A 26,751-nucleotide genomic window follows, 5' to 3' on the forward strand; every position below is an offset into this window, starting at 1 on the left:
TTCAAGATGAATTAAAGAGCACAAAAATAAATAGGGGGGGAAATAAAAAAAGATTAAAAAGAGTAAATATAGGAGCAATGATTTTTTAAATCTTTCCTTTTTTTTTCTTGTTTTTCTTCAAAATTCATAAATAACATTCCTAAATTTTATTTTATTTTTATGTGCTCTTAATTCATCTAAGCTATCGTCAAGAAGAATTTTTGTATCTAAAAAAAAATAAAAAAAAATTATATACATATTTATATTTTAAACAAATTTTTAAGTATTTTTGTTTTAATAAAATGAAAATAATAAATAACCTATTTCTTATAGATGGCCTGTAATAACCTGAGTAATCTTTAAAATGATTAAATGAATTATCTTTAGAACCTAATCTTTGTTTTGAGGTACCTAATACTCTATCTTCTTTTTCTTCTTCTTTTTTTTTAATTTGTTCTTTCATTTTTTCCTTGTAAGCTATCATTTCTTTTTCTAAATCTTGCAATTTTTTTTCCCTTGCCATTTTCATTTTTTTATCTATTTCACTGTTATGCTTAGCTTCATTAATTTTATTTTTATCTTTGAAAAACTTATAAATAAATATAAAAAAGAGTATACCAATAAATAGCAAGACTACATTTTTTAATGTAAAAGACGCTATATCATTCATCGATGTTTTATTTTCCAGTCTCTCCATTTTAAACATATATAAAAATAAAGAATTAATATTTTTGTTAGATCAACAATAAATAATTAATGAAATATGTATAATTCATTAATTATATTAAAATCCTCCTGATTGTTATTATAATGGAAAAGTTTTAATTCTTTAAATAATGGTGTTGCAGTGTTCCATTCTTTCATTAACTGCATTTAATTGTTCGTTTTTAAAAATAGTTAAAAATAACTAAGAATGAAGGAAAAAAAAAGAAAATACTTCAAATTTAAAGTGATGTTAATATATAAAAAAAAATAATGAATGAAAGAAATAAAAATTTAAACTAAAAAATACAAGATTTCAAATGTTCTCATTACTGACAACATTTATGCTTTTAAAATAATTTTTACTTTTTTTTTTAATAAAAATAATTCATTTAAACATTTGCATTCCCCATATGTTTGATATTCTTAAATTTATACTTAAATATTGATGATTTAAAATTTTCTTAAATATGGCTAAATAATTTTAATCTTTTATTAAATTAAAAATGACTTAATTCAAATTAATTCACATTTATTTTTAAGAAATCGAAGCAAAAAAATTTTACACACAATAATTTTTCATTTTTCATTCTTTGGTTTTCTTGTTCTATACCAATTTTTATATTATATATACATATATTTATAATTAAATATCAATATTTATTGGCTATTAATAAAAAAATATTTAAAAAAATAATTTACGTTTTTTTAAATATGATAAAATTAAAATATTTTGTTGCCTATACAAGACAAAGTTCTATCATTTAAGAAAAAGGGAAATGCTTTCATTTATATTTTTTTTAAAACCAAAAAATATTTGTTATAATTAAATGAAATTTCGGTAATTATCAAAAAGAGGTTTGTTACTTGTATTCAAAAAAAATTTATAATTTTTTTTTCTTATATAAATAGTGTAATAATATATCTTAAAGAGAATTTTAGTGTACATGTCATAAGAAATGCAGTTTCTATGTTTTAAAATTTAGTAACATATAATTTATGTTATGATATATAATATATATGTTTAACAAAGCATAAAAAATGTTATTTTATTTTAATCATAATGTTACTTTATAAAATTATGCTTTTTTATTGAGATATTTTTATTTGATAATTCTTTTTTTTTTTTCTTGGTGTTTAACAAAATGAAATTGTCTTTTATTATTTTTCATATCAGAAAATGAAATATTATAATTCAAAATATGTGAAATAAAAAAAAAAAATATATTAAAAATATTCCATAGAAATAAATGTTTACATTTTTGTAATATTTATAACACAATAAAAAAATGAATACGAAAGAAAAAAATAATAAAAATAGTCTATCTTCAAGTTCAGTAAAAGATGAAATTAATAAAACAATTCATGATTCCCCTGTTGATAGAAATTTAAAAGGGATAAAAGAAAAAAATAAAGATAATTTGAAAAAATCAGATAGAGAGTTTATTTTAAAATACAATTCAAACTTTGGTAAAGACTGTAGCTTTATTCAAAATGGTATTAATGATTTTGTTGCTGATACAGTAATAAACAAATGTGAATTAAAAATGAAAAATAATATAAATAATAATACTTATGTTGAGAATCTTGATTTCCATATTAATTCTGATGATAATTATATTTTTATAAGTGATAGTGAAGATGATTTCAAAAATAAAAAATTTCAGAAAACTAAGTTATCTAATAATTTATCTATTGAAAATTCATTAAGCAATGGTAGTTCGTCTGTAATTTTTTCAAAGGAAATTAAAACAAAGTTTTTGAATAAAGTAGAAAATAATATAAATACTAATAAAAATAAATGTAACAAAAAAAAATATAATGAATTAATCAAAGACGTTAATGCAGATATATATTCTAAATGCTGGATACGCCAAAAATATAAAAACAGAAGTACTTATGAATATGATAGAGAAAGAGTTTGTGAATCTACTTCTTTACATAATTATAAAAGAGATTCATACTCGAATGATAAAAAAGGTTCATATAATAGATATTATATTAAAGAATATAATTCAATATTGTCAATTCCATCTAATAGGGCATCGCATACATGTGATATAATAGAAAATAAACTTTTTTTATTTGGTGGATGGAATGGAAAGAAAGCTTTAAATGATCTTTATATTTATGATATTGAACAAAAAAAATGGTTTTTTGTTGATTATGAAAAAGCAGAATGCTATTTTGAAAAAATTAAAGTCTTAAAAAAATTATACTCTAAAATGAATTATTATTCACTTGAAAAAAATGTAACATATAAAAACATTCGCATTCCAAGTGATAAAAGTGAAACAACGGAGAACGAAGAAATAGAAAAGGAACAAGAATCAAGAGAAAAAGAAAAAAAAAATGTGAAAATAAAATGTAGGAAGGGCGAAATTCAAGAAATAGAAAAATATGATGAAGATGAGGAATATGAAAATGAAGATGAGGAGGATGAAGATGAAGAAGATGAAGATGAGGAAGATGAAGATGAAGATGAGGAAGATGAAGATGAAGATGAAGAAGATGAAGATGAAGATGAAGAAGAAGATGAAGATGAAGAATTAAAAAATAATAGTGAAAAATATAATAAAAAAGAAGAAAAAAAAGATAAATTAAAATGCACCATGAAATTAAATAATGATTATGATTATTATTCTCTTTTTACAAAAAGAACTTCAATAAATTATAATATCTTGAATAGTATTTGTAAAGGAGATATAATAGAAAAGTTTCAGGTTCCTCTTCCTAGAAATAACCATGCTTCATGTTGTATTAATGAAAAAATTTACATTTTTGGTGGTCATGATTCAACAAAATGGTTAGATGATATGCATGTTTTAAACGCAAGTGGTGTAGTTAATTCATTAGGTAAGTTAAATTTAAAAAACAATAAATGCAATTCATTGTATAAAAGATATAATAAGGAAGCAAGTGCATTCAGTAGTAGTTCCAGTTTAAATTCAGATGAATCCAATGAAGAAAAGGATATCTGCTCATATAATTATATTTATTTTGTTGAAATAAAAAAAAAAAAATTAGAATATTGGCCATCCCCAAGAGCATGCCACACATTAAATGCAGTAAAAAATAAACTATATTTATTTGGTGGTTTTGATGGAAACAGTTGTTCTAACAATGTAGAAGTTTTTGATACAGAAAAAAGAAAATGGATTTGTGCTGAAACTATGGGTTCAATTCCTTGCCCAAGAAATGCTCATTCTATGATAAATTTAAATAACAATTTATATTTATATGGTGGTCGTTCCATGAAATGTTATTTAAATGATTTGTTTGTTCTTAACACAAAGAAGCTAGTTTGGACAGAAATAAAATTTTCAAATTTTTTATTGCCTTGTATAGCAGGACACACAAGCTGCTTTTTATTTAAAAAAATTTTTCTATTTGGTGGATATAATGGAAATGAAAGATTAAATAAGACATATATTATTGATATTAAAAGAAAAAATATTACTTTATTACCCTCCCAAAAAAATACTCCTCATTGCAGACAAAAACATACTTGCTGTGTTTATAAAAAAAAACAAATATTTATATTTGGTGGATTTGATGGAAATACATGGTATAATGACTTATGCATTTTTGATGCTAGTAAAATAGAACAAAAGGTGTTAACTGATATTTCCATTAAAAAGCTTCTTAAAATGTTACGTAGTTTAGTAAATAATCCACAATTTTCTGATATAACAATTATAGTCCAGAACAAAAAAATATATGCACATAAAAATATTTTATGCACTCACGGTTCATATTTTAAATCTTTATTTTTTAATAATTCCTTTCAAAGTAAACATAGTACATTAGAGGTTAATGATTGGTCATATGAATCATATATTAAAATGATTGAATTTCTTTATACTGGAAGGTTAAAGAATATTTACAATATTTCTTATACAATTTTAACTGAGATTATGGGTTTATCAAATGAATATTCTATACACATTTTAAAAGGATTATGCATAAATGTTCTTATTAATAAAATTAATATTAATAATGCATGCTATTTATTAAAACATGCAGATATATATAATGCATCTGAATTAAAATACCACTGCTTAACTTTTATTAAGTACAATTCTCAACACATTATATTTACAAAAGGGTTCGAAGAATTGAAATCAAATCCCTCTTTAATCGTAGATATATCAAAATTATGTCTTAATCAAATATGAATAAGAAGTAAAATTATTGAAACATATATATATTAAAGGAAGTCATAAAGATTTTTACAATTTTTTTTGTATAACATTCCTTTATAGAATATCAATTTTTTTCTTTTTTTTTCTAGCTTTTATGAAAATTTTTTTATATTATTTTCACTATATTTTATTTTTATACATATTTTTTTAAAGAACTTTTAAAAAATAATTTTTAATTAGTTTTTTTTGTGTTTTCTTTAATTAAAATATTTTATATTTAAAATTAAAAAAAGAACATTAAAAATTATTAAAAATAAAAAAAATTTAATATTTTATATTATTTATAACACAAATTTTTTTAGATAATTAAAAACAAAATTAAAAAAAAATTTAACATTAATTTAAAAATTATACTAAAAATTACTAAAACAAAACTATTTATTATGGATATATCCATAATATATATAAATTATATTAATTAAAAACTTAATAATTTAAAAGCAAATTTTAATAAATATTAAAAAAAAAAATTATATATATTTAATAAATAACTTGGGCACAATTTTTTTTTATAAAATTAACTACTCTTTATTTTTGGATTCAGTTTTCATATTTTGCAATTTTTTTTTCATAAAAAAATCTTTATATTTTTTATAAGATTCTTTTGACTTGCTCATCAATTCGTTATGAGAATAAGTAGAAATATCATATACGAAATATGTAGCCATAAAATATGTACCCCAATCTGCCTCATTTGCCCATCCCGATAAGAGAGTTAAAAATACATAATAAAAAAAATAATGAGTTTGCGAAATGTGCAATTCTCTTAAATTTAAGAAAATATTTTTTTTGAAAATATATTTAGTAACAAAGTGCGTCATAATATGATTATGGTGATTTTTTGCATTAAAAATTTCATCTCCATAAAAAATGTTTTCTCCAAAATCATAATTTAGATGTTTTAAATCTTCAACGTTCAAAATTATCATTAAGTTGTTTTTTTCATCAGGGTTATAAAAGTTATTTATTTCAGGAATTGCCATTGCCACGTGCACTGGGTCATAATTAACATTAATGTTATTAATAATAGCTCCACTGTTACGAAAATCATCGGAAAATTGAATATCATAAAAAGTCGGTAAGCCAAAAGTGATGGAATAAATTTTTAAGGAGTCATTATTTTTAACATCTAAAAATTTAGACAAATAAAATGCACTTAGCTGAGCCATAGCTGCACCAAATGAATGTCCAGTAAAAATAAGAGTGTATGGATTTTCTTTTGTGTACTTAGAACTAAATTTAATTTCATGTTGTATACTTTCTTTTAGAACATCTAAATATGGTTTAACGGCTTGTTCAAATATAAATATATATCCCTTGTGCATTTTCCCTTTACTTAATATATGATATGGAGACAATTTATATATCAAATTTAAAAACCACATTGATGGAGTTGATGTTCCTTGAAAAGCAATTATATTTTCAACTAAATGATAATTATTTTTATCATAATCTGGTAATGGATATTTTTTACTTCTTTTAAAATGCATGAAAAATTGGTTTTCATCAAGATATCTCATATAAAAATATTTCTTTTTTTTATCATTGTACAAACTAATAATATGTGGAATAAGACCACTTCCAACATGTTGTACATACCAAGGTTTAGGTACATATTTTGTTGCTCTCCAGTGTTTTACTAAATTCCACATTTTACTCAAAAGGTATACCTTATGAACAAATAAATAACATGCATACCATGTCCTAAAAATTTCTCTTTTATATGGAACAGGTTCAGACACATCATTGTATAAATCTATATTAATTTTTGTCTCTAAATTACGTGGTAAATAAAAATCAATCTTTTCTTTATCAAGATATTTAAATATTGGTAAATCTATTAATTTTTGTTTGTTATATATTTCATTTTTTTCTTCTTCATTTAAAAAGTAGTGTTCTTTTACATGGGTTGAACAACCTAACATAATAGAAAATAAAAAGTTAAATACTTCATACCACTCTTTGTGTCTTGTAATTATATTATTTATACACTTTCCTAAGTTACGTTCTTTCTTTGATTCTTTAACAAGTTCATCATTAAAAATGAGAAGCACGTCAAGAAGATTGGATTCTTCAACATTTTTAATGCACTGCTTTACAGATAATTTTTTAAAAGCTTTTATGAACTTTAAAAATATACGATATAAAAGAGGCTTTTTATTTGTAATCTTTACTTTATTAATATATGGATTTTTTTTTATATGATTTGAGACAAAACATATTCTTTCAATAACTGAACTTTTTAATGGCAAATATTCTCCTTCACATTGTTCCATTTTCATATAATATTCTTTAAATAATGTGGGGTCAATATCTATTTTACTTAGGTTAGCAAAATATGACAAATTATATAAAGTTGAATTATCTTCATCTCTCAGATATGTAAAATTGGAATAAAACTTTTCAGCTATTTTTTCCTCATTAACTACATATAGATTATGTAGAGAAAAATCATATCCTTTTCCATAGTTTATTTTTAATAAGTATTCATTTTTATGGTCAATACTTATAAGGTTTCTTCTTTTCTTTATATAGTCATAAAAATCACTTTTCTCATTTATGTCCAATTTTTTTTTATATAATTTTAGATCTTCATTATATCTATTTAAAATGCCCATATACTCCATTTTGTGGAGAAAAATACTTGTTTTTGTTGATTCAGAATTATTTGATATTCCTATAGTATTATTTTTACATTCGTTACTAATTTTTTCATTTTTTGCTTCAATATCTCTTTCTTCTATGTTTTCATTTCTCATTTGCTCTTTACTCTCCTCTTTCTCTTCCTTCATATTGTGTCCTTTTATTTCTCCATTATTTTCTCCTTCACTTCCTTCTTTTACTTTATCTTTGTTTTTTTTTTCTTCTATATTAGCATTACTCCTTACATCTACATGCGTACTCTCTTTTTCTTCATTGTATTTTTTTCCATATAATTCATTTTCTTCTATTAATATATTTTGGTTGTGATTTATTTTTCCTTTAGTTTCATCTATATTTTTTAAGTTGGTTAGTTCATTTTCATTGTTTTCTTTAGTTTCTTCATTTTGCGTATTATTTTCATCTCCTTTTTTAAATATATTTTTCTTTCCATAGTTCATATCATTTTCTATGATTTTTTTTTCGTGCCCTTTAAAAATTTCAAAAGGTTTATTATTATGCAGAGATGAATTTACATTATTATTAATGGTAGAATCACAATATATAAATATTCTAAAAAAACTTATGCAGAAAATATTGAAAAAATATATGAATATGTATGGTGTCATTTTTTTAAAAATATCTACATATATATAAATACATGTTTAATAATGTTTCTTATTTATTTATTAAAAAAAAAATTATTTAAAAAAATTATTTAAAAAAATTATTTAAAAAAATTATTCTTTAATTATTTAAAAAGATATAGAATATATCTTTTTTTGAATTTTTTTTTTTTCATAGAAAAAAATAATTTTTTCAGATGAATGCAAGGTTTGAAAACTAAAACCACATGCAAAAAAATTAAAATTAAAATTTAAAAAAAATATAAAATTATTATAATTAAAAAGTATCTAAAAATGAATATCTAGCTATGATGTTGAAATAAAAATAGTCAATTTTATCTCGATGAAGAAAAAAAAAATTTTATTTTAAAACTCTTATATGAAATATGACTAGTAATAAATATATAATACAAAAAAAAGAGAAATTTATTTTTCTTTATTTATTTTTATTATATTTTTCATGAAAATATTTGGTATAGTTGGCACCTTTTTTGAATGTATAATATTTTAATTCTATACTTTCATTATTTTCCTTTTTTTTTTCTACTACATAATGAGATTCGTCATCAAAATGAAAGACTTTTTCTTTAGTTTTTTCATTATTTAATTCATTTATTTTTTCGTCCTTATCTTTTAATAAATTTAAATCATCAAGTATTTCTGGTTTATTTGATTTACCTGAATCTTCATTTAAAAATTCTTCTTTTGTATAATGTGACCCTTTTTTTAAATTAACGGAAAAATGAATGGACGAATTATCTGTATCATATGAAATATTAGAATTGAAAGAAACAAAATCCAGAACACTTTGTGCTTGATGTATAGTATAAATTCTTTTTATTAAATTTTTTACATTGTTTGTTGGTGTTTTAATTAAAGTCTTTATGACATCTTTTATTATTTCTTCATAATTAAGTTTTAAATTAGAATTTTGAAATATTGATTTAACTATAAATGAAAATTTAATTTGATCATAAATATCTTTTTGTGATTTTTTTAAATAGTCTTCAAAATTCAAAATGTTATCTGTTTTTTCATTTTCAATTTTTTTCATTTGCATGTTTTTCAGATAATTATTATACAATCTTTTACCCTGTGCTCGAAATAAAGTTATGGGAACATTTAAAGAAGTTATCTCCATTAATTTTTTATATGTTTCCATTCTTTTTTGTTGAACACATTTATTTTGTATATCCTTTATAGCTCTTTCTTCTATATCTTTATATATTTCATCTATTGTTTTATTATATTTTTTTAAAATATAGTCATTTATATTTTCATTTCGTTCTTTTCTTATTTTAATATCTAACACTTCTACTTCTAAAACGCATTTAATTAAATCACTTTCTCCTAATATATAATCATTTAAATTTTCATCAACATTTTCTTCTTTATCATTTTCACTTAAATCACAAAGATTTTGAAAAATTTCTTTTATTTTATCATTTTCTCTATTATATAATTTATTATCAAGCGAATTAATGTCGTCTTTTAATAATTCTTCTAAATACTTATCAAATTTTTTATTAAAACTTACTTCTTCATTTTTTTCTCTTTTTTCATTTGTCTGATTTTTTTCATTTTTGTTATTTTCTTTCTTTTCTTCATTTTTATCTTCTTCATATGTAACATGATCATCATTTAGAATAGAATCAATATCCTCTTCATTATTTTCATAATAGAATTCTTCTTCTGTTTTACTATTTGTATTATCTTTCTCTTCATGTTTTTTTTTCTCTTCACCATATTCATTATATTGTTTGAAGGATTTTTCTAGAGTATTACTATCAAAAAATTTATTTTCATTTTTTTTTAAAACATCTTCTATTTTTCGAAAAACACTATTATATTTCATTTTTTTAATTTCTTTATAGATTATTTCTCTAAATTTATTTATGCTTTCTTTATTGATTTCTTTTAGATTAACAATATCATCTTTATTTTTATCATAATGAAATTGATTATTTTGAAAATAATCTTTGAATAAATAAACTGGTATATGTACAGTTATATTTTTTTTTTCATTTTTGCTCATCCCGATTAAAGATTCATTGAAACCTAAAGGATTATAATTTTCTTTTATTGATATAGTAGAATTGTTCATTGAAATAATATTATTAGGCAATTGATAACCTTGTTTAAAATAATTAGTATATTCTACATTTTTTAAGAATTCATAATCGCTCTTATCAGTATCTGTCTCATTAAATAAGTTTTCATCATTTTCGCTTTTTGAATTTTCTTCATTATAATTATCTGAATTGTTAATGAAGCTTTCTTCGTCTTTATCTATATCTATTAAGTCTTTAATTCTATTATTTTCCAATGCATTTTTTTCTTTATTAAGAGTTTCCTCTTCTATTATTTTTTTTTCATCATTTAAGATCTCACTCTTTTTATAGTTATTTGAATCAATTTTACAGAATTCATCATAATAAATATTATTAAAATTATAAACCCATCCTCTTAAAACATTTATACAAACTTCATTATTCCATTCAACTTTATGTTTTTCATCGGAATTTATTGTAATTTCATTTTCACTTTTAAGAATTTTTAGAAATTCTTTAAATGCGGAACCTTTTTCATATGGAGGTATTTTAACATTTAAATCTAAATTGATATATGATTTATTAAATTTGATAATTGGATATTTATCAATTGAAAACTTTAAAATTATATCATCAAATTTACTTATATGAATGTGATCAATTTTATTTAATAATCTTGGTGATCCTATTAAATGTAAATTTTTTATAATTTTATAAACTTTTATAATATCTTCGTTAACATATTTTAAAAATATATTAAAGTAATCATTTTTATCTATATAATTAATTAAATTGTTGATTGGTACATCATTTAAATATGAATATTCATATTTGTTTTCTTTTAATTTAAGTTCTTTATATTTTTTTACGCACAAATCATAATAGTATTCTCTTAATTTACCTTTTATGTGTATTTTTAATAATATATCACTGGTTTCATTATTTTCATCAATAAAATCAATTGCTAAGTAATTGTTTTGTATATTTTTAATTAATTTACTTTTCTTTTCTTCTGTTAAATTATTATTTTTATTTTCATTTTCATGTAAACTAAATTTCTTTTTATATATATTTTTTTTTTTTGATAAATAACTATTCCTTTCATAACTACTTTTTTTTAAAAAGAAGAAAAATACTTTTTTTTGAAGTAAAGAATTCAAGTAAGCATAGCCTTTTATTTTATAAGTATCATCAATTCTTTTTATTTTTCGTGCGTTTAAAATTTTTAATGGAACATAAAAATTGTTCTTATTTTTTTCATTTACCGTATTTTTTATAAAGGTTCTATATTTTTTAAATCTAAATATTAATTTGTTTATGTTTTCATTATTTTTATTATGTGAATTATAGTAATGCAAACCTTCAATGTAAAAATTAACATATACGAAAAGAAAAATTTTTAGAATTATTATTTTATATCTTATAATCATATTATATGTATATACTAGGAATTTACGATTAATTTATTGCACAAATTAGTTCCATTATTTTTATCTAAATTTTCTTTTTAAAAATATATAATTTTTTATATTTATAAAAAATTTTATGTAAAAGATATATTAAAATTTAAATTGCATTATATTAAATTGCAATATAATTGTAATTTTACATATTTATATAATTTTTTAATATTTTTTTTTATAAAAACTTTTATCTATAATATAATATTTTTTTTTTTACCAAAACTTGATTTATTACTCTTTTTTTTTTTTTTTTTTTATATACAAAACATTTTATTCGAAAAAAAAAAAAATAGTAATTTAACTATTTAAAGTAACAAATATTTAGCATAATGTTTAATTTTTTGTACAAAAAATTGTATTTTTAAAAATATTATATCATAAAAAGTTAAGATAAAACAGTTTTTTTATTGTTATAAATATATTGAAAATTTTCAATTGAAAATCTTTATATATTATTCTTGTAGATAATAAAAATAGAAGGATAGAAAATTAAAATTCTTTTTTAATATTAAAAAACGTGTATATAAGTATGTCATATCCTTATAATCCAGAATTTTTCGTTCGTTATCCTAAATTTAAAGAAAGGGAAGAAAAAGATAGAATAGTGGATCCACGAATAGAATTAGAAAAAAAATGTGCAGTGAAATGTGTTCGACCAGTTAATGAATATCAGAATTGTGTAAGTAGAGTAAAAGCAAGAACTGATGATAAAGGAAATTGTTTAGGCCAATATGAAGAATTATATGTTTGTATTGATCATTGTGTTGCTAAAGATTTATTTAATTATCTAGTTTAGCGTATATTATTATAATATTTTTATTTATTTATTTTTTTTTTTAACATTTCCATTTCCTTTTAGGTTTTTTTTTTTTTTTTTTTTAATATAAATGCTTTTTTAAAAACCGCCTAATAGTTTAAATGACTTTAATTAACAAAAAAATATATATGAAATATGAATAAATTTAAATAAAAAAAAAAAAAGGAAAGAAATATATAAATTAAAGATTGGGAAGAAGTAATTTATAAGTAAATAAATAAGACCAGAAAAAAAAAAAAAAAAATTATAAAGTTGGTGATACTTTGATAAATGAAACCGTTGAATTAAATTGATTAATACTGCAATACATTCTTGTTGGATTATTATAAATAGGATTTAAGAAATTACAATCAACATAATCTATTATACACTCCTGAATATTCTGCTCTTTATTATTTGAATGTAATAATAAAGAAAATTTGTCTTTATGGAGAATATTTTGTTCATTATTTAAATGTTTTAATAATGATTCATTTTTTTTAATTTTTACTGATACTCCAAAATTTTGATATGAATTGCTGATGTTATATTTTGTATTTTTTGTTTTTTTATTTTTATTTGTATCATTTTTCTGTAAAATTGATCTATTTATTCTATTAAATTTTAAATTATTACTTAATTTTTTATCATATAAATTTCTACTGTTATATAAGCTTAAGTTTTTTATGAAGTTATAAAAGTATTTTTCATATTTTGGTTTTATAATTATTTCTTTTTCATCAGATTCTAATATAATATTTATTATCTTAAAAATCTTTTTTTCATTTAAGTTATTACTAAATATTTTAAAGAGCCAAACACTTTTATCGTATAATTCTTCGCATTTTTCGAATAAATTAAATAGTCTTTTGTTAAAAATTATTTTGTATCTTTTTTTGTATATTTTTCTAATTCTATTTATAAAATGCATATCATTGTAAGTAGTTCTTTTTTTTTCATCTGCATGATCAAAATGAAAATTTTTGAAATAGTTCTCATCTTTACTATTACAGTAGTTATTCTTATAATTTAAACTTTGCTCTTTATAACTCATATCTAAATTATTATTACTACTTTTTTCAGAACTGTTAATATTTTTATTTTCTCTTAAATTATTTTTACGTCCACTTTTATCATATTCTTTGTCTATATTATTAATGCTGCAAAAATCATCTTCACTGTTATTACCTTTAAAGTTATCTTCCTTCGTATTATATGTAGCAGGATTATTTTTTTCTTTACATTTCATCAAATTATTATTACTTGGAGAATTATTCATATCATTGGGTTCATTATTACTCTGTTCTTTTTTTTGATTCTTTTGTTGAATATATTCTTGTTCATTTTCATTCATTTGTGAATTACATTTCTTTAATAAAAATCTTAGAAAATTATTCATTTTTTTCTTTTTTTTTTTATGCAATTTTTTTATAATAGTGAATAATTTTGAGAGAATATCTTGAATTTTTTTTATGTAGATTAATTTGGAATGCATAATGGAACTGATATATGATATAAAAAATATTTTATAAACACATTCTAATATATCTAAAATACTCATATTTAACAAATTATCTAAATTTAATTCACCAACAAAAAAAGTATTAAATGGACTCTTTATTTTCTTTATATAATCATAATTATTTTTGACATAATCGAACATGTTTTTTAAATAATCATTATTCATATAATACTTCCTCTTTATTTCCTTATACTTATCTTTTATATAAAGTGCGTCAATATTAACAAAGTAGCTATTTTTTATACAATTATAACAATATTTCAATAAATTTTGAGATGTATATACTTTTCCTATATTTATTTTATACCATTTTATGAAATCAGTAAAGTTATAATTGTCTTTATTCTTATTTTTTAATATTTCATGAATTAAAAAAATCATTTCATCTTGATCATTTATATTCTTTGTACAAACATTATTTTTACTTATAAACAATTCCATATTAATTAAAGGAAATGGAAAGAAATTCGATAAGACAATTTTTTTTTCCTTTACATTTCTTTTTCTTAGTGAAATAACATTCTTTTTTTCTCTACAATTTTTAATATTATCAATATAATCATTATTAAATTTATTATTATTGATATTAATATTATTAATATTATTAAGATTATTATTATTTTCGGAGTTTATAATCGAATTTTTTGTTAGTGGATCTTTAAATTCTTTAATATATTCTAATTCAAAATTATAATTGTTATTTTTATTTATCTCATTTTTACATACATTATTATTCATGTCACTTGAAAAAATTATATTTTCACTTAAAATATCGTTTTTTAAATTAGTTGAAGAACTATTACTCTTATTACGTGTAATATTTGTATCTGTATCATTTTCATTATCATTCAAGAAATCATATAAATTTGAGTTATTATATGATACAGAACTATTACTTTCATTGCAAAAAAAGTTTAATGTTTTTTTTTGTTTCATTTGATTTCTCTTTTCGTTAATTTTAAATTGTTGTGTTGATATATTTAATGCTTTAATGTATTGAGAAAGAATAGAACAAGAATAAGAATAAATATTAAGTGGGCCATATGACAAAACTAAATGATCATTAAAAATATATTCATTATTTTCATATTTATTTCTTAAGTTATCGAAAAATTGATTCCATATATAATAAAAGGTTTTGATATTACTTGAATGACTTGCTAAATAACAAAATAAAATTGATATTTTTTCTTCCTGGTGGCATAAGAAATATTTTTTTTTAATGATTAAAAAGTCTCTTATAATTTGTTGTAATTTTTTTTCGTTTTTTCTTTTTTTTATATTTTTTTTTCTAGAATTTAAAAATTTTATTTTATTTTTTTTTTTTTTATATAGATAATTCCTTTTTAAAAAATGATTTTTGCATAAAAAAAAGCAAAAACTTTCTCTGTTGTTTTTGTATAATTTATGATATCTTTGATTGATTTTAAAGAAAGAATTTGTATTTTTCTTATGCTGATTAGAACTATTTTCATGTGTATACTCCACATTGTTGTTCAATATATTGTTATTTATTAATATTTCATTTAAGTAAGAAGGTTCAGAACAATTCTTTTTTTTTAAAGATACTTTATTTAAATTTTTTTTATCTTCTAAGTGAATAAGCCTATTCTTTCTCAAATAATTGTATTCGTATATTTTTTTTTTGTTATTACTAAACATGTTATTTAAAATGCTGTCTATATGATATCTTGTATACTCATCTTCTATATTAAAACAGTTGAATGAGGATGCTTCATCATGTTTTAACCACTTTTTATTTTTTATCGGTATATATTTAATTATAATATTTTCAATAGATTGATCATTTTTATATGATTTATCATTTTTTTTTTTTTTTAATTCTGATAATTCATTATAGTACAAATTCAAAATATTTTTCAATAAATAACTATTTTTTCCTTTGTATTTATCATTATTTATAAATCTTATTTTCCAAATATTAATTATTTTATTTTTTTCATTTTCATTATTATTCAAAATTTTATGTTGCATATTCTTAATAAAATTCAAAACATATATAGACAAAAAAAAATTATCATTTTTTGGTATATTTTTATGATTCCTTACAATGTCAAATAAATGATTTATCTCTTCAAAAGTTGATTTTTTTTTAATGCTAAAATTTTCATTTGTTACACTAGAATATGAAGATGTGTAGAGTGAAAAATAGTCAGAAAACTTGTAGTCATCATCTGAGAGAAGAGCTGTATTTTCTATTTTATTGAAAGGGCTTACATAGTTATGTTTACAAAAGTTATTTTTACTATTATATAAGTAATTATTCCTCTTATTCTCTTTATTTTGTTTAAGAACCATATCATTATAATTTTTTTCCATTTTAGTAAAATAAGATAGGTATAACTTTCTACTGTAGTATCTATTTTTTTTTATGTAATTAAATATATTATCTAAATATATATGAGAAAATTTATTTTTGTAAATATTGAGCATATATCTATTTTTTAAAGTATATTTACTTTTACATTTTTCATTTGTTCCTTTTGCTTTTATTTTTAATAAATCATATTTTTTATTTTTTAAATTTAACGATTTAGGAAATTTATAATTATGTAATTTATCAATTAAATATATATTTTTTAGATGAATATTTATATTATAAATATTGTTTCCTTTTATATTAGCTAAATATATAAATAAGCAAAACAAAGATAATAAATGGTCAAAAGTGAAACATTTGAAATAATTATAAAATTTAAAGGAATGGTAATTTACTTCCAAACCAACACCTTTAAATAATGCAATATAGTTTTTTATTTTTTCATTATTACATAAACTAATATTTTTTTTTTGCTCTTTATTATTTCTTTTTTTGTTTTCTCTATGATTTAGTTTAAGGGGATTTATACATTTATAATATATATAATCATTTGTATGAAAATGACCATGATAGATATGTTCATTTTTATCTATTATAATAAATGTAGGTACGGATATATCTAATTCACTAAGAGCCAATTTTAAGCTATTTAAAATTAAACTACTAATAGAAAAATGTTCAATATTAATACATCGTTCATCTTCTAATCCATTCTTATCATTAATTTCTAATTCTATATATTCATTAACTAAATAGAAAAAAAAAAAAAAGGAATGAGTATAAAACTTACAAAATATTAAGATATATTAGAATGTGTAAAAAGATAATATGATAATGAGTAAAGGGACAATGTATTATTGTATAAAATTATAATATAAAATTACATATATGGAAAATACAAAATGGTTTAGAAAAAAAAGTAATAAAACGTAAAATTGAAAAAAAAAAACTTTACCAAAAAAAAATCTTTGTATTGGGAAAGTTCGGGCTGGAAATAAAGATACTTCTGAACAATTTAAATTGCCATGTAAGCAATAAAAAGAATTTACAATTGTAACATTTTTATTATAAATGTATGAACTATCATGAAATGGGAAAATTTTTTGGCACTTATTATATGGAAAATAAACGTAATTTAATTTTATTATATAATCTTTTTTTATATATTTTTTTAGTAATTTACAGCTATCTTCAACAATTATAACTAAAGATAAGGGTGCTAAAGAAGTTTTATTTTTTTCATTATTTATAAAAGCATATTTATTTTCATACTTTTTTTTTGTTTCTTTAATATTTAATTTTTTTAAGCTAACTAAAATATCTTTTGTAAAAATTTCAAAATCACTAAGTCTAGTAAAATCTGTATAATCATCCTTATATATAGTTTCAATTTTATTTCTTTCTATATAATTCATTATTTTTTTAATTTTTCTGAATTATATATTTTTACTATATATAACTTAAATTATAGAAAATATCTGTTTTCATTTTATTTATATTCTAACAACTTTAAAAAGTTTTACATATATATTGATGAAAACTCAGATTTCAATTAAAAAAAAAAAAAAAAAAAAGTTAAATATAAAATTTGCAATTAATTTTTTATATTTACTTTTATATTTTCTTTTCATTAATTTTTTATTAATAAATTATAGATCACTAAATTTTTAATTTTCATATTTTTTTTCGCTTCTAAAATATTTTATTTTGTCATAAATATATTTTCATTAAAATTCTATTTTTTTTTTAAAATAACTGTTGGCATTAAAATGAATGTATATTTAAAAACAAAAGAAAATTATTATAAAATTAAGTCTTTTTTAGCATTTTCAATTATTCATTTAAAGTATAGTTTTACTTAGAAACAGTATATTAAAAATCTATATTAGTATAAATAACACATTAAATTTTTTTATTTAAAAAGAAAAAGTTAATACTAGCTTAAAACATAGGAATGTGTAAGAAAACAATTCCAATAAAGAAAAAAAAAATTTAATTCTTAAAGTAATTTAAAACAAAAAAATTTTAAAAAAAATTTCCCTCATTTTATTTCTAAAAAATTATGAAGTTATTTAATTAAAAAAATAACTCCATATAAAATATGAGATTTTAATGAAAGATATAAAATTTAAATCACAAAAACAAAAACAAATAATTAACTTAAAAAAATTATAGTGAAAAACAAAAGAGAAAAAGAAAAAATGCTTAAATTTTAAGATCTTACAGTTTGTTTAATTTTTATTGAAATATTTTATTTTTATTCACATAAACATATATCTCCACTATATCTAAGCTATTAAACTAATAATTTTTCTTTAGAGAATAATTAAAACTTCGTGCTTTCTTTTTTTTGTTATTTTCTTCATGTATGAAGAAATAAATTTTCACTGCTAAATATTAATGCATATTATAATTTTTTAATTATAATTTTTTCTAGTAAACATTAGTTAATATTTTAACATCTATCAAATACTTTTGCCATTTGAAAAGTTTTGTGAACACATATATAAATGTTCTGCATAAAGTTCTTTAAGAATATTATCTTTACATTTAGGGCAAATTAACCTTAAATTCTCTAACTCCTTAGGCTTTAAAATAGACTTCAAATAATTATCATTTTTTGATATCCCTATGTAATTTTTGCTTACAAATTTCAATAATTCGTCATTATAATTCATCTTTTAATAGAGTAAATATATATAAATTTGTTAATTATATGATTCTTATAATTCATTGCATTTTACACAAATGAATAAATGAATATAAAAAAATTCTAATGAAAAAAAATATAAAGTACTTAATTGAAAAGGACGCTACAAAAAAAAAAAAAAAAATATTTTAAGAAAGCAAAAACAAAAAAAAGATCTTATACATGAAATCAGTTTATTTTAATATATGAAAAAATTAAATATTTTAAAATTTAAAAAAATAAATTAATAAATAGGAAACATATGTATATTTTATATTTTTAAAATTTTTAATTATATTTTTTAATTTGCATGTAGTTGACAAAAAAAAAAAAAATAAAATAAAATAACTGTACTACAATAATGTAATGATTTTTAATATATAAAAAGTTAACATCATAATATTGATAAGTAAATTTTCCATAATTAGATCTTAATATTTAAAAAAAAAAAAAAAGTAATTAATTTTTTAAGTGCTTCTGCAAAATAAATTGAGAAAAAAAAATAAAATAAAATAAATGCTCACATAAAATTGCTTTGAAAGGAAAGAAAAAAGAGTTTTAAAAAGTAACTAAGTATGTTAAAGTTTTAATCTCTCCTGTTGTTTTTATTTAAATATTTTTACAAGATTCATAATAAACATTTTTTGAACCTTATTTATATTTGGATCAATAAGTCGATTAATTAATAATTAATTATTTATAAAAAAGAACATGTAAGACATTTTTTTATATATAAATGAAATTGTATAGCCTTTACAGATTTTTTCTAAATTAAACGTATGCATATCTACTCATCAAATATGTTCATATTTAATTATAGTTTGTAATAAATACAAATAATATTTAATTATTCATTAAAAGTTCATGAATAAAAGGAGAAAGTATCTTATTTAGTGTATAAAATACTGCAAATGCTTTTTTTATTTGTTTATTATTTTTTTTTTTTTCTCAAAATGAACAAAAAATTTAAAGTCATGCAACAAATATAAAAACGAAAACATATAATACGTAATTTCTTTTATATATTATTTATTAATCCAAAAGTAAATATGAGAAGTAAATGAAAAACATATTGTATAATTTAAAAAGGGGGAAGAAAAAAATGGTATAATATGAAAGCTTGCATGTTTTCTCATGCTTTGAACAATAGATGGTTTCTTTCAATTTCAGTATGTTGTTCTTTTGCATTCATTTTTTTATAAGAAAAGCAAAAATGTTTCGTATATTAAACAATGAGAAAAATTAAACCAAATTAAAAGAATAAAAAAGGAGATATAAACTTTGAAAAAAATTATTCTATAAAAAATTCAAGATTTGTGAATTTTTTAAATCAATTTATTTTTTAAGTCTTTCAAAACAATGAATTTGGCATATACTAATTTTCAAATTCTCTTTTTTTTTTTTTTTGGAATCATTAATCATTAGAGCATTAAATGGACTTTTTTTTTGTAAGAAATAAAAAATTGCATTTAAATTATATTAATTTTTCTATGTATTATTTTTACAACAAAAAATAGTAAAAAAAAAAAAATTAAATGATTTAACGAGTAACAATCATAATGAGTTTAAGAATTAAATAATTTATTTTCATTTAAAAAATTTAATTTTTTTTAAATAATATATATAAGAAAATGTCTGATCTTTTCACAATGTACATATTTTTCAAAAAAAAAAAAAAATTAGAATATCAATATTTTTGATATTATCTGAATATGCGAAGACATTTTGTGAATAAATAATTGCTTAATTTTTTCTATTAACAATTTTTTTTTTTTTTAATTCTTCTTTTATTTAATTCTAAGAGATTACTTTTTATACTCCATGAAGCATGATAGAAAATTAAATATTCCTGATGAATATGTATATTTTTTCATGCACACATGTGTATATTAACAAAAAATTTATAAGTACATATCTTTTGAATACACATTTTTATAAATTATTAAGTATATTAATATAAATGCTATAGGAATATACAATTAAATTTAGAAGTTGAATTTAAATTTTTTTTGAAAGTCTTTATTTTCATATTTATAATTCATTTAATAATACTATAAATTAAAGATAAATACTTATTAAGCTAATATTTTAATATAACAAAAATGATGACGCAGCAAGAACATTAAAATTTAACTAATAAAATATGTTTTTTTTTATTATTTTAGTTATAGTTTTTCTCATTTTATTTAATTTATATTTATTTTCTCCTTTTAAAATTTATCTAGCTTTGTAAAAAATTAATTTTATACTTTAATACTTAAACAACTTAGAATATAGATTATATAATAAAAAGTACTACATTATCCTTAAAATAAAATAAAAAAAAAAATTATTAGTAAATATTAAAATAAGATTTTTAAGAATTTTTGCGTTCTTTTTATATCGTTTTAATTTAAAAATTTTCAAAGATATACCCATTATTTGTAGTTAATGATGTTCGTTTATTTTTTATTATTATAGAGGTGATGCTAATAATTTTATAAATTTAAATACCATTAATCAAAATTTTAAGTTTTGATTTATTATTAAGTACAATTATTAATAAGAAATGAAGTGTTACTGAATACTTTTATAATATAAAAATTAAAAAAAAATCTTCATTTTAACATAAAAGAACACCTTATCATTATGTATTATTCTATTTTTTTTATTCTATTTTTTTATATGAAATATAAAATTTTAAAACTTTCTGTGTTTTTTATTTTCTTCCTTATATTAAAAACGCATGTATTTAAAGATGTGTTAAGGGAAAAAAAAAAAGTATAAAATAATTTAAATGAAATAATATTGCTTTATTTTGTAATTAAAAGAAAAAAAAAATTTATATGGGTACGGAATTGTTCAATTTAACTTATTTTAGAGTTTAATACTTGTTTTTATTTACATATGATTAATATCAAATTTTTTATTATATTTCTTTTTATTTATTATTAATTTTTTAAATTCTATTTTTATAAATTAATTCCATATTTTTGAAAATATATATAGAACCCTTTAAAAAAAAAATCATACGTTTTATTTTGAACTAATATTTTATTTAAATTATTAATTTTTTATGTTTACGTTTACAGATATTCGTATTTTTTTTTTTTTTTTTTTTTTCAACAGAATTTATCATAATTTTAAGTATTAATTTTTTTTTAAAAAAAATTACACTTTTATTTTTTTCTTTAACAGTTTTTTTCTTTAATATAAAGTTTTATAGTATAACAATTAAAATTATTTTTTATTTTTTTATTTTGTTGTTATATATTATACACATGTGTATAAATCTGTTTATTTATGCACAATTTTATTTTAATTTTTTTTCTTTATTTCTTTAAATGTAAATTATACCCGTTGCATATACATTTTATTTTTTTTATTTCTTTTAAGTTTACATTTATCTTTTTTATTCTGATTTATTTATGGGAATGCTAACTTTTTTAGTATATATTAGTTTTAATTAAATATATGATTTTATGTGTAATAATTTTTTTTTATAAGTTATTCTACTTTTTTTGTTTACGTTGTTATAAATTAAGAGTCTAAATCTATAAAAACATATATATAATCTTTGTATGCTAATATTTAAAATTTGTCTAATTTTAAATATAAAAATAGCGTTATAATTTGACAAAGATTTATATATATATACAGATAAATAATATAATTTTTTTTTTTTTGATTTTTTCTAAATTAATATTATAAAAATGAATGACCATAAAAATGTTATAAATGGAGGTTCAGAAGAAGAAAATAAGAGTAAAAATATTGATGAAACAAAAGATGATGAAAAATTAAAATTTTTAATGGAAGGGAAATTGGTTGAAAAAAAGAGTACTATAGATTTTATAAAACCTTTAAAAGACGATATAAAAGTATTAGACTTTTTATTATTTGATATGCTAAAAAATAATCTACCTAATAATTTATTTGAAATATTATGCAAAATTCATGATTTATCAGAAACATATAGCGAAAATCCAACTAACGAAAATTTTGAATCATTAAAAAATTGCATATATAATTTAAAAGACGAATATTTAGGGACTATAGTAAATGCTTTTGGGCATATGTGCATTCTTTCTAATTTTGCAGAATGGGCTCATAGAGGTAGAAGAAGAAAAGCTTTTGAAAAATCCTTTGTACCAAATGATAAAATATATGGTTCAGTAAATGAAACATTAAAAGGTACATTTAATATATTAATTAATAATGGATTTAGTGTAAATGATATATATGAACAGTTGTGTAATCAAACTATTGAATTTGTGTTAACCACGCATCCAACACAAGCAATTAGAACTTCTCTTTTAAAAAATTATATACAATTAGGAGAGTTATTGTTAAAATTAGATAATACTGATAAGGAGTTATATAAAAAGAAGTTATTGTATGATAATTTAAAAACTAATTTATTAGCTTCATGGAAAACAGATGTAATTAGAAGAATTAAGCCAACACCTATTGATGAAGCTATTACATTAGTTGATATTGTTGAGGATTGTATTTTTTATAGAATACCTAATATTATAAGATATATTGATAATGTTTTTTCTGAATATAACTTGCCTCCTGTTAAATTAAGTTCAAAAATTTGCTTATTTTCTTCATGGGCAGGTGGGGATAGAGATGGAAATCCTTTTGTTTTGCCGGAAACAACAAGATATGTATGTTATATGAATAAAATAAGAGGATGCGAGCTATTTATTCCTATGATTGAAATATTAATAAGAGATTTAACATTGCATCATTGCACAGAGAAATTTAAAACATATGTGAAACTTTTAGAAGATGAAGTATCTGATTACATTTTTGATAAAGATAATAAATATTTGGTGCAAAAATTTCAGTGGTTTTCTCCTTTCTCCAAGCCTAATAAAAAAGAAATATATAGAAGAGCATTATTAATAGTAAGGGCAAAATTAAAAAGCGCAGTTCAAGTTTATAGATCTTTAATAGCACATCAAATAGTAGATCAAGATTTTGAGAAATTGATGTTTCATAATACTGAAGAATTTGAAGAAATATTATTAGAATGTTATAAAAGTTTGGTGCATTCTGGTAATTCATTAATAGCAGAGGGCTATTTAAAAGATGTTATAAGAAATGTTAAGATATTTGGTTTGCATTTATTGAAGTTAGATATAAGGCAAGAATCTGATAAACATGTATTAGCAATGGATTATATATGTGAAAAATTAAATATGAAAAAATATTCTCTTTTAAATGAAGAAGAGAAAATAAATTTTTTAACACAAATATTAAATTCTAATAGGCCTTTAATACCAAATAATATTGAACAGGAAGATGATATTTCAAGTGATTTTCTGAATGTTATAAAAACATTTGATGTATGCTCACAAATAGAAGAGGACGCATTAGGTGCATACATAGTATCTATGTGTAGTAATGCTTCTGACATTTTGCTGGTAGAGGTATTTCAAAAGGAGTTTAAAAAAAGTTCCCAAAGAAGAACACAAAGAGTAGTTCCATTATTAGAGACTATTCAATCCTTGAAAAATTCATCTACCATTTTAGAAAATTTGATAAAAAATCCATGGTATCGTAATCATTTAAGAATTAATTTTAGCAATAAGCAAGAGATCATGATTGGTTACTCAGATTCTGGTAAAGATGGAGGAAGATTAGCATCTGCATGGGAATTATTTAAAGCACAAGAAAAATTAGTAGCATTAGGAAAGGAGTATTCAGTTGAAATTCATTTTTTTCATGGAAGAGGTGGAAGTGTAAGTAGAGGAGGAGGACCACAACATTTAGCAATTTTATCTCAGCCTATAGATACTATAAAAAATTATTTGAGAGTAACAATACAAGGAGAAATAATAACACAAGATTTTTGCTTAAAAGGTATGATGTTAAGATCTATTGAAACTTATATAAGTGCAGTTTTGAAATGTTCTTTATTACAAAATACAGTTACAATTAAGAAAGAATGGAGAGAATTAATGGATGAAGTAAGTGAATTAACCACAAAAGAGTACAAAAAAGTTGTTTATGAAAATTCAGATTTTGTTAAATATTTTAGATATGCTACCCCTCAAATTGAAATTGGAAAATTAAATTTAGGATCGAGACCATCTAAAAGAAAGGATGGAAATGTAGAATCCTTGAGGGCAATTCCTTGGGTTTTTTCTTGGACACAAAATAGAATGCACTTATCGGTCTGGTTAGGTATTGAAGTAGTTTTAGATTATCTTATAAATAATAAAAAGTTGCATATTTTACAAGATATGTATAAAAATTGGCCTTTTTGTACTAGCTTTTTTAATTTAATTAGTATGGTTATGGCTAAAGCTAGCTTACAAATAGCAGAAGAATATGATATTTTAGTACCAGAGGAATTAAAATATATAGGTATAATCTTAAGAGAAAAATTAAAAAAATCTATGGAATTAACATTTCTTGTTACTAATGAAAAAACATTTTGTGATAATGATCAATTGACAAAAAGATCTATTGAAAGTAGGACCAAGTGGGTTGCAGTTTGCAATTTAATACAAATTCAAGCTCTTAAAAGATTAAGAGAAAAAGAGAACAATAATAATAATAATAATAATAATTTTAATTGTGATACTAAAAATAACCACAAAAGATTTCATGTGTTAGAATCACCTCGTTCTGACACCATTGAACTATTAAAAAAAAAAGTTGAAGAATTAGATAAAAATCACGATCGAATAAATGATACCTCAATTAAGAATATTAAAAAAAAATACACTACAAATTCTCCTAAAATGTACACCAGTGGAGAAAATGCTGATTTAAAAAAAATTAATAAACGAGATAGTTATATATGTATTAAATCTTATTTAAATAAAAAAAAAAATAAATTAAAAAAAAATCCCAAATTTCATGCATTATTAGAATCTGATTCATCCGCATGCTTCCCAAGTGAAGCTGAAAGTGAAATTTTTTATGAAGATATTAAAGGCACAGACTCTAAATATCAAAGTTTATCAAAAGGAAATGAATCTTCAGATGATGATAATATAAAAACTTACATTGATTATACTTCATTAAATGATGCCTTAATAGTATCTATAAAGGCAATTGCAGCTGGTATGCAGAATACAGGATAATTTATCATATTTAAATTTAAATGTAAAATTTCTCATTTATTATATATTTCTCGTATAATTTCAATTTTTATATTTTTTCGCCTTTATTTATTTCACATAATATTTATCGTTGATATATATATATATATATTTATGTATATACGAAATATAATATACATTAGGTTTATTATATTATGATGTATTAAAAAAATTTTAAATTACAATATTCCATTATAAATGTATATTTTTTTTTTCTTTTTTTTCTATATAATTTACTTTTAATTTATTATTTATATATAATAGTATTTAAAAACTAATATTACCGTATTATTTTAATTAACTTTTTAAAAAATTGAACAATGAATTGGATAGAATGAATTATGCTTGTAATTATTTTTTTCTTTTTACTTTTTAACAATAAAAAATATATACATATTCTGTTTATTAAAAATTCATTTATGCAAATATATAAAAGTATTATGAAAAAGTTATTTTGAGGAAAAACGCTAATGTGAAAAAATATTTAAAAAAAAAAAAATAATGAAATGATATTTTTTCCATTTTTTTTTTACTTTTAAAAATATATACAATTCCATTTTTTATTTTATATAATACATTGCAAATTTAAAAGAAATTATTTTAAAATTTTCTATTGTAAAAGAGTAAGAAGTGT

The 26,751-nt window shown here is 19.6% G+C and overlaps 7 protein-coding genes across 7 annotated transcripts; 3 read left to right on the forward strand and 4 right to left on the reverse strand.

Moving 5' to 3' along the window:
* Positions 1-181: 181 nt before the first annotated feature.
* On the reverse strand, positions 182-676 carry Sel4 (selenoprotein, putative; the record flags this gene model as incomplete). Its single annotated transcript, XM_028678774.1, has 2 exons — positions 182-206; positions 300-676. The coding sequence occupies 2 exons, from the start codon at positions 674-676 to the stop codon at positions 182-184; spliced, it is 402 nt and encodes a 133-aa protein (XP_028535887.1).
* Positions 677-1,970: 1,294 nt separating this feature from the next.
* PRELSG_1324000 (leucine-zipper-like transcriptional regulator 1, putative) lies at positions 1,971-4,859 on the forward strand (the record flags this gene model as incomplete). Its single annotated transcript, XM_028678775.1, has 1 exon — positions 1,971-4,859. One exon carries the CDS (start codon positions 1,971-1,973, stop codon positions 4,857-4,859), a length of 2,889 nt encoding a protein of 962 aa, XP_028535888.1.
* A 548-nt stretch (positions 4,860-5,407) lies between these two features.
* On the reverse strand, positions 5,408-8,155 carry PRELSG_1324100 (lipase, putative; the record flags this gene model as incomplete). The annotated part of the gene is made up of 1 exon (XM_028678776.1): positions 5,408-8,155. The coding sequence occupies one exon, from the start codon at positions 8,153-8,155 to the stop codon at positions 5,408-5,410; it is 2,748 nt and encodes a 915-aa protein (XP_028535889.1).
* A 433-nt stretch (positions 8,156-8,588) lies between these two features.
* On the reverse strand, positions 8,589-11,633 carry PRELSG_1324200 (conserved Plasmodium protein, unknown function; the record flags this gene model as incomplete). Its single annotated transcript, XM_028678777.1, has 1 exon — positions 8,589-11,633. The coding sequence occupies one exon, from the start codon at positions 11,631-11,633 to the stop codon at positions 8,589-8,591; it is 3,045 nt and encodes a 1,014-aa protein (XP_028535890.1).
* A 562-nt stretch (positions 11,634-12,195) lies between these two features.
* On the forward strand, positions 12,196-12,462 carry PRELSG_1324300 (ubiquinol-cytochrome c reductase hinge protein, putative; the record flags this gene model as incomplete). Its single annotated transcript, XM_028678780.1, has 1 exon — positions 12,196-12,462. One exon carries the CDS (start codon positions 12,196-12,198, stop codon positions 12,460-12,462), a length of 267 nt encoding a protein of 88 aa, XP_028535891.1.
* Positions 12,463-12,727: 265 nt separating this feature from the next.
* PRELSG_1324400 (conserved Plasmodium protein, unknown function) lies at positions 12,728-17,740 on the reverse strand (the record flags this gene model as incomplete). The annotated part of the gene is made up of 2 exons (XM_028678781.1): positions 12,728-17,073; positions 17,281-17,740. 2 exons carry the CDS (start codon positions 17,738-17,740, stop codon positions 12,728-12,730), a joined length of 4,806 nt encoding a protein of 1,601 aa, XP_028535892.1.
* Positions 17,741-22,706: 4,966 nt separating this feature from the next.
* Positions 22,707-26,099, forward strand: PEPC (phosphoenolpyruvate carboxylase, putative; the record flags this gene model as incomplete). Its single annotated transcript, XM_028678782.1, has 1 exon — positions 22,707-26,099. One exon carries the CDS (start codon positions 22,707-22,709, stop codon positions 26,097-26,099), a length of 3,393 nt encoding a protein of 1,130 aa, XP_028535893.1.
* Positions 26,100-26,751: the final 652 nt, after the last annotated feature.

This window comes from Plasmodium relictum, assembly GCF_900005765.1.
Source record: "Plasmodium relictum strain SGS1 genome assembly, chromosome: 13".
In the NCBI taxonomy this organism is placed as follows: domain Eukaryota; phylum Apicomplexa; class Aconoidasida; order Haemosporida; family Plasmodiidae; genus Plasmodium; species Plasmodium relictum.